The sequence below is a fragment of the Cervus canadensis genome, chromosome 2, assembly GCF_019320065.1.
Source record: "Cervus canadensis isolate Bull #8, Minnesota chromosome 2, ASM1932006v1, whole genome shotgun sequence".
Taxonomy (NCBI): domain Eukaryota; kingdom Metazoa; phylum Chordata; class Mammalia; order Artiodactyla; family Cervidae; genus Cervus; species Cervus canadensis.
In genome coordinates, this window is record NC_057387.1 from 90,931,372 (window position 1) to 90,940,207 (window position 8,836).

The 8,836-nt window shown below is 46.9% G+C and overlaps 1 protein-coding gene across 4 annotated transcripts in view; it reads left to right on the top strand.

Moving 5' to 3' along the window:
* The window catches only part of FAF1 (Fas associated factor 1), a 507,320-nt gene extending 506,491 nt beyond the window's left edge, over window positions 1–829 (top strand). For all 4 annotated transcript variants that reach the window (XM_043461371.1, XM_043461369.1, XM_043461370.1 and 1 more), the window contains one exon: window positions 577–829. In XM_043461371.1, the coding sequence (XP_043317306.1) occupies window positions 577–660 (84 nt within the window). In that variant the 3' untranslated portion in view covers window positions 661–829. The remainder of the gene's footprint in view (window positions 1–576) is intronic.
* Window positions 830–8,836: the final 8,007 nt, after the last annotated feature.

Consider the following 8,836-nt stretch of genomic DNA (forward strand, 5'->3'; position numbering starts at 1 on the left):
CCAACAGGGAGACTGATATGCCTCCCTACGGAGCCTCTCCTCAGCAGGGGAGATGCTCATCACTGGGCTCTGTGGGGTGGGCACCGTATAGTCTCTGCTGCAGGTGTGTTCAGCAGGAAGATCAACCCCAAAAGCTTAGCTCTCTCCCACCAAACAGAAAAGGCCCTCCCTGCTGTCCAGAGTTAAACAAATACGTGTCCTCTGGAATGCCAGTCGGTTTTTAACCAGCACCCTTTCCTAAGGCCCTCCTGCTCTGCTGTCCCAGCTGAGCTGTGGGTCTCCACCTGCCCAGGAAGAGGTTCCAGCTTCTGAAGAACACCCTGAAGTCAAATGCTAGTTCTTCCACTAAACTATGAGACTTGGCCTCTCTGAGTCCTGGTTTCCTTGGTTATAAAATGGGGACACCACCACCTACCTCACAGGGTTATTTTGAGAATCAAATGAAATAGTAGGTGTGAAAATGCTCATGCTGGTACATAGTAGGCTCAAAATCAAAGTTCAGGACAGGATCTGAATGCCATGAGAGAAAATAGTGCTTCTTCCAGTCTTTTGAGTATATATTTTCTTTCTTTTTAGGTAACCCAGCTGGACCCAAATAAGTCATTATTGGAGGTAAAGTTGTTCCCTCAAGAAACCCTTTTCCTTGAAGCAAAAGAGTAAAGATGGCTCAGCAGTGGAACCAGCCATTCCTTGACAAGCCAGAGGCCTGCATCAAGAGGAGGGCTCCTCGTCAACCCATTTACACGCTCGTCTCACTCAACTCAATGTCACACTTCTGCCTCTTGCAAGATTGCTGGAAAAAAGTAATAATAAACATAGCTACTTAAAATTTCCCATCCACGAGTATATGTTCCCAATCCTCATTGTAGAGAATTACAACTCTTCCACCCTGACCCCCTTCACCTCACCCTTGTTCAATGACTAATGCGCTGTCAAAGTGTGAGTGATCATGAAGTAGGATTTTTACCTCTCCAGTGCCCATCTTCTCCACACAGGGTCTGGGACCGTTCTGCCTGACCTGTGACAGGAGGCTGCTGTGTATATGATATGTCTCATTGAGCCAGGGCTTACACACCCCTGCCTTTTTCTCTTCATGACTGGATTTCTACTTTGTCACCCAATTTTAAGAGGCAGGGGGAAAAAGTCAAATGGGACTTCTTGGCATGGAGATTAAACATTGTTGTAGGAAAACAAAAGGCATATCATTTTTGTTGATAACTTCCTGACTCCTTTACTAAGATGTAAGGTTGTGTTCGAGGACTGCATCTGACATATAGCAAGATGTTTATTTATTGCTGCTGCCTTGGGTCCCCAGGTTCCATCTGCGAGTTATTTGCTGTTCCATTGCAGTGTGAGAAACTGTTTAAGCTCACCATGTGAATGTTGAGATAGTGTGAAGAGGACCAGTACCAGGACTCAGTGTCTGGCCCAGCTGCAGGAAGCTGCTGTTAGGTTTGCACTTGGGCAGGTAGAGCCTCATGGACACCAGCTCCCAGGGTGCTGGTCCGTCAGTGAACGCAACTTCTCTCTTGCTCTTTTCTCCCTCTACTCCATCCCACGTTTGGACCTTGTCACTTGGTGTTTTAAGCACCTTGACTGTCGCCAAAATCCGATCAGCCACCCCATGGACTCTGGAGCCTGGCTGTAATAAGGAACCTGCCCCACTGTTTCACTGTTTTAATGTTTCAGTAGTAGATGGTAGACTCCTATCTCAAACGAAAGAGATCTCATTCTGTGGCTGAAAATTCTGATTTCATATATTTAAGAGAGCAAACCTGGGGGCTCAGCTCAGAAGACATGTATTGCCTGAACTTACATATAATAATTTGGGATGATTTAGTAAATGTGGATTCTTAATAATCTATGGATTTGGGGTTGGGAATTTAGTTCTTGCAAGAACTGTTTATACCTTCACCACTAGTGATTTCTTTTCAGTCTTGAAATGTTTTTCCATATCTGTTTTTGTATCACCTGTGGTCTCTATCCTAGGGTTTGGGACCCTGATTTGACATTTTGTACGTGCCCAGAAGAGTCTTAAGTGCTGGGTTTATCCCCCTGACCCAAACCAAGGGGTTCTCAGGAGACTCTAACAACAGCCTGAGATATGCCTGGTCATTTTCCCTCTGCCCAGAAATGGGCATTGGCCAGGAAAATTCCACCTTGTGTCTTTTCTCTGACACGCAAACCAGGGACCTCCCCTGAACACTCTCGAAAGAGAAGTGTGTTCCTAACAGACTAGTGCTACATCTGCCTGTGTACAGGCCTTCTCTGGCCCCAGGGGTCTCTCAAGGGAGGCTGTAAGGAAAAGAGGCCCAAAGTGGGGTAGTTCAACCTGAGCACTTCCTCTCCAGCTCCATTCCCACCTTCCTAAACTGATGGCCCCACAAGATGATCATTTCCAATGCTACAGATGGACTCGGGCGCCAGCTCTTCTTTCTCCAGGGAGCCCATGTTCTGTAGCTGCTGTGGAGAAGCAACAGCCCTGAACTCAGGCCACACTCAGGACCAGCAGCAAATGGTGTGGGTGGGGACTGGAGGGAGGCGACTCTGAGTTCACTCTCATGTCTGACCTGTTCCATCTAATTTGGGTTTGACTGCATCATATTGTTCCCCTCTATCACCTTCACTTCTGTATTCCAATAATATAGACTTTACTCTGAAACTGATTTCATAAAAGTTATTAAATGCTACTTGAACCTGTATGAAGTTTACACACCCTTTTTCAACCCTGCCTTGAAAAGTTCTTGCTCAGTCTCATGAAATCCTATCGTATTGGTCCCTCTGCTAGGAGACACCTCAGCTAGTTATCACTGTTCACTCATGCCATTCTGTTCTACTGAGCTTTAGGCCAGAATATGTTAAGTCCTTTCTTACAAACACAACGTTAAAATGACATATAAAGTTAGGATCCAAGAAAAACATTAAGTGACTTACTGTCCCCACAGAAACAGCAGTGCCCTTTGTAATTCTTCCTCCTACCATTGGCTTTACTGCTTCCTTGGGCTTTATATCCCAGCCTTCAGACACAGAAGTGTGTCAGTCAGAACACGTGTTCTGTGTTCTTGCCCAGCTGTCTAGAGTGACATTCCAGGGCTGCAGTCATCCCTGCCTCAATCCAGTTCACTCCTTTGTATTTCTTGGATTATCATTTGTATGTTTGGAGAAATTGTGTGAAGGCTTAAGGAAGTATTGCCGGTTTCCTGCTGCCTCTCAGAAGGTGCAGCATGGAGTTTGCTGGTTTACAGTGGTGTCGTGCTTGGGCACCACTAGTTTTTTGGGACACACAGGTGTTCATTTTTGAATTGCAAGCATCCAAGTTCTGAGTTCTTTTATGGAGTCTTTACTTTTCAGTGTAAGAGAAGAGGATTCAGTATTTTATAGATTTTATTGGTGACATTAAAAACATTAAATAAGTCTGCAGTTGTATGAAAATTTCTACTCTCAAAGCTTGACATGCTGAGTCAAATATGCTGGTCAGTGAGGTTGCAGAGCTCCAGCAGATTTCCCTGAAAGCCCAGAAGTTCATCTGGATGTGGGAGGGGGGTCTTAACTGTCTCCATAAGCAGCATCTCTGATTGACACACTTCCACCATCCCCCTCAGCCCCGCATCCGACCAGTCCTGAATCCCACAGGCAGATGGGATGTGAAATCTTAAATTCAGTTCAGGAGTAATTCACTTTACAGTCTAAGTGACCCTTCCACGTGCATTATCTCATTTGATCCTTTTTCAGATTCTTGGAGGGAGACCTAAACACATACACACACATTCCAGAGACTACAGTGTCTTTCAGTTTGAACCTTGGTTCTGCCACTAAATAGCTATGCGACCCAAGGTGAGTAAACTCTTTGAACCTCAGTGTGCTGACAACATTTGCACAGCACTTTGCATTTTACCACACCTTCCCCAGCCATCACTACAGTCCACTGCAGCGAGGGAAGCAGGCCAGGCGTGATCATTCCATTTTATACATGAGGCTCAGAGGGTAGATGCGTGCCTGAAGTCGCAGAGAATGGCAGTAGAAAAGTAGAACTCAAGCCCCAGGCTCTGATTTTCAGGTCCACAGCTCTTCCATAAAGAACCTCTAAGTTGCATGTCCAAACATGGATCTTGGAATTCCCTACAATTGTATACAAAAAGTTAAACGTGTACTATTCTGGAAGGAGAATCTGTATTTATCAGATTGTTAGTGGGTTTGATTGACACCCCCCCCCACTTACATTATGCAAACAACATCAGACCATTTGGGAAGTTGAATCTGTCCATTCTTCTCATCAAGCCTTTTATTTTTAATCTAAAAGCCACAGAGAGGGTAAGATGCAACAACCAGGCTTTCCTGCCTTGAACCTGCCTCTACCTTTAGTGCTTCTCTGTCTCAGTCTGCTTTGGAAGATCGCCATTAACAACCCCAACTGGCCATACAGCTCCTGCATTTTGAAAGTCTGCCCTGAAAGGAAACACCAGTTAAAGAGACCTGCTCTCCAGTCTTCAGTCTATTAACTGTGACTTAATGTGTGGTTAAGAGAATAGCCTCTGAAGACATATTGCCTGAATTCAAGTCACTCCCCTACTTAATAGTGTGCCCTTGGGAATCCCTTCACCTTCCTGTGCCTCAGCTTTTTAGCTGTGAAATGTATAATAAAAGTACCTGGTTGATAAAGTTGTGAAGATTAAATGATTAACACTTAACTGTTAACTAACATGTAAGGGAGTTAGAGAACAACTATTATCTGGGTGATGACAGCAGTACGGAATGGCAGGCTATGGGGGAAGACACGGAAAGAAAACATGAAAAGCAGACGCAAGAAGTCCAGAAGCACTGCTCTGGGGTCCTTCAGGGAAGGTCAGAGAGCCCTGCACAAAGTGTCACTGAGTTACTGGTATCCGTAAGGATCAGCCCAGGGCATCACGAGAAGGTAGAGGAGGGAGGAGGACTAACTCGCTGAGCACTCAGGATACGCCCATGTTATGCTTAGAGCTTTGTGTACGTTACCTCCCAAAAGACCACAACAACCTGCTAGGTGGGTGATCTTGACCCCACTTTGAAGAGGCCGCGAACTCAAAGTGATGAAGTGACTTGGCTGAGCTCTAGAGCTAGGGTAGAGAAAAGTCTGGGACCCAGGTCTTCAACGCCAAAGCTTCTGTGTTTGTGACAGTTCAGTGCCGCCTTCAGATGAAGTACAACTAAAGCATTTCAAATAATAGTTACAATAATAACGCCTTTTAAGTGTTGGTGGATGCCAAGAGGGATTACAAAGTCACATTTTTATAGAAAACTCAGCTTTCCAAAATGACTCATTCCCCAGAGCGTCAGAGCCAGAATTTAAACACTGCCTCTTAAGTACATGCAGTGATTTAAGGTTTCCATAGCTTCTGCCTCTGACATCTCCAAACTCCACTCCCTACTCCTTCATCCTTTGTCCCTACTGACCTTCATTTCTCACTTAGCTTATAAAACTACATTCCAACTGATCTCCCTCCAGTCCTTTCTCTTCTGGACCAGTCTCCACCTAACTGCCAGAAAGAGCCTTCTAAAACACCTGCCTTACCATGCCACACCCTTGCTTCGATCCCCTCAAAGGCTTCCCATTGCCCTCCAAATAAATCCAAACTTGGCTTGGATTTAAACCGTCTGTCATATGTCCCTACTTCCCTCCCCGGTCTGTATCTCCAGCCACGCCCTCAACACACATACTGAAATACCCACAGTTTCCTAAAAGCATCAACTTTCCAGTCCCTCTCCCCTGACTGCTCTTCCATCACCATGAGACTCCTTGCACCACCCATCCATCCAGCCCTCACTTTTAGTTTAGGCTTCACTTCCTCCATGATGGCTCACCAGACCATAGCCACACCCCCGCACACTCAGGTTAGGGGCCTGTGCTGAGCTGGACTGGATTTGTTGCAGCACTGAACAACTCTGAACTGAAACTCTCAGCTCACATGTTCTCCCTCCCCCTGACCCCAGACTGTGAGCTCCCCAAAGAGTCTGAGTTACTTCGTATCCTCAAGGCCTAGCAGAATGACTCGAAGTAAGCACACAGTAAATTTGGACTTACTAACCAAATTCAAACAAAGAAATAATGATGGTCATGTATCAATACTAATAAGGCGGTCACTTCCATCTCTAACATCCAGCCTTTCTGGGAACATTGTGAGAGCAGAGACCAGATCATAGTCATCTGTTTATTCCCTGAGCGAGCCCAGGGTCTGGCACGTAGCTGTCGTGCACCCAGTAGTTACTGAAGCAGTTAATTAATTGGAGCTGGAGCAAAACCAACTGGCGCTGGTGAGGAGAGACAAGAGTGGAGAAATTGGCGTTGAGTGCACAGGTAAGCCCTGCACGGTGCGGGGGGCTCTGTGCACTGTCCTCCCACGAGCGCCTTGGCGTCACTGTAAGGGCCCTGCGGTTACTTCCTCTTATGTAACAGGAAAACTGAGGCTCGGAGACACGGTGACCCCGTCCAAGTGGGGAAAGAAGCTGACCTTCCAGTCTGGATCGGAGCCCAGCCCTCACGCCTGCTCTGCGTCCCCGCATCAGGGAGGCTCCTTCCATGAGCCGCTTCAGTAGCTGTGACTTCTAGCCCACAGATAGTGGAATATAGTGAACATTCTCACCCACTCCCCTCTGCCTTCCAGGATTCTGCACTTCTTTATTTTCCCTCCCACCTCTCTAAAAGGCCCCCCTCTGTCCGCTCTGTAGTCTTCCTGCTCTGCTTGCCTGGGAAATGTCAGCACCCACTGAGTTCCTTCCTTTGCCTTCTGATGCTCCAAACTTTCCTTAGATAAGAAGCAATTTGTACTTTGATACTCAGTTCAGATTTTGCCTTCATGAGGGTAGAGTCTGTGTCAATCTGATCATTGACAGATCCCTTCGCACGGGCCTGGCACTGTGTAGGTGCTTGATAGATGGCTGTTATGATAGTGAATATTTGTATCATGTTTACTGTATGCCAGGCGCTAAGTGCTTTACTTGTAGTAACTCATTTACATCTCACAGCAATCCTATGAAGTAGGAACTATTGATATTACTATCCCCACTTATTGGTAGGCAAATTAAGGCACAAGAGATTAGGTAAGTAATTTGCCCGAGGTCATACAGCTGGTAAACCAAGAAGTCAGATTCAAACACAGGCAGTTTGTCTCCAGAACTCAGGCAATGATCACTCCACCCCACTACTCCTCCTCCAGGTAGCCTCATGGAATCCCGAGGACAAGTTAGGGCCCCTTCTAATCCCTGTGCTTACCCCCAGTAGAGCACTTATCATATTATTGTGATTATTTGCACAGAAGTCTCCTCTGTGGACCATGACAGGTGTGTCCTCACTGGGCCTGGCATACGGCACAGTCAGTGTTATATGAATGAATGAATTACAAAACTGCCCTCTGAGGTGAAATATACAGGATCCACAATCCCTATCTCTTACATTGATAAACTGAGGCTTAGTGAGGTTAAATCATTTGCCCAAAGTCTCACAACTACTATATAGCATACTCTAGCTCTAAGGTAAATGCTTTTTCCATTATGTATTTTCATCAAACCAGCATTTAATTGAAGTGCTTTTAAGGGCACTTAAGTGCCCTTTTCCTTATGGAAATGGGGTCAGTTTTGACTCACACATCCATTCATCATTTAGGCTTTTTGTTAAACACAGATTTGCAGCCTCTACTCGACCCAGAAGTCTCAGGTTGGCCTGGGGCCACCAACTCCAGGGCAGTGTGGGCAATGCTTAGAGGACTGCCAGGAGATTTGGGACCCCAGAGGAGGCCCTCATGCAGGCAGTCAGAGGGGCTCTGTGGAGGGGTGAACCCCATCTAGGAGATCTGGCCAGAGTTCCCTCTGTAATGAATGGGCCGCCCAAGCCCAAGAGTCAGATCCCAGAGGTACAGAAGGCAGGCATCCTAGGGATCAGATCTGCCCCTCTGGGCTCAGGTCTCCAGGCCCCTGGAAATGTTCTTGCCTTCCTTGGGCACACACTGTAACATTTGCGTAGGACTTTTCCAAGGAGGTGGCAACAAGGAGAGTCTTACTGAAACTTTTCTGTTTGGGGGGTCAGGTGGAAGCACATGCATGGGAAACCAGGTGTGGAGGCCAGGAACTTTGCTCTGCTCCAGAGGTGGATGCCAGGGCCTCAGCTGGACAGCGCATCCCACGTGGGAATCATTGTCTTCCTAGCGGGGTCTGCATAGTCCTTCTCTCATTTCAGAGCATTTCCAGACCAGCAGGCTTACCTTTCCTCATTTAACAGATGAGAAAATGGAGGGCCAGAGCAATGAAGTGACTTGGCCAAGGCCTCCCTTCTGGCCTCCTCAACCATACCAAGCATCAGTGGGGAACTGGCTTGCACAGTTATTGCCTACATGCCTCTGTTTCTTCATACAAAAAGGGGTACATTTTATGAGCTTTTTTATGTGCTATGGGAAGTCATGAACACATAATGAAGAACAGGTTCTGTGGAATAAGAATGGTCGTGTGCCATGGGGGTCCAGAGCCCTACTAAGGGAGCTCTCCTAGGAATCAGCAGTGCCAGGCATGCTCCAAATAGTGGAGGCCCCTGAGAAGAGAAAGGTGGGGATGCTACCAGAGGCTGGGGGTGTGCCCTGAGCTGGGCTGCTCCTTTCTTACTGACACTGTACCACTTTGTGCTTTGTAGCAGACATGCTCTGGTTAATGGAGTCCCAGGAGAAGGTGGTGGACAGAGTGGGTGAAATGACCGAGGAAGGGAATACCCGGGGCCTGCTACAAGCTCTCTGAGCCATGCAGATCCATCAGAATTCTGACTCTGGAGGCGGTTTTCAGATTTTGATTCAAGTGTGGAGGCACCTCCTGTCACCAA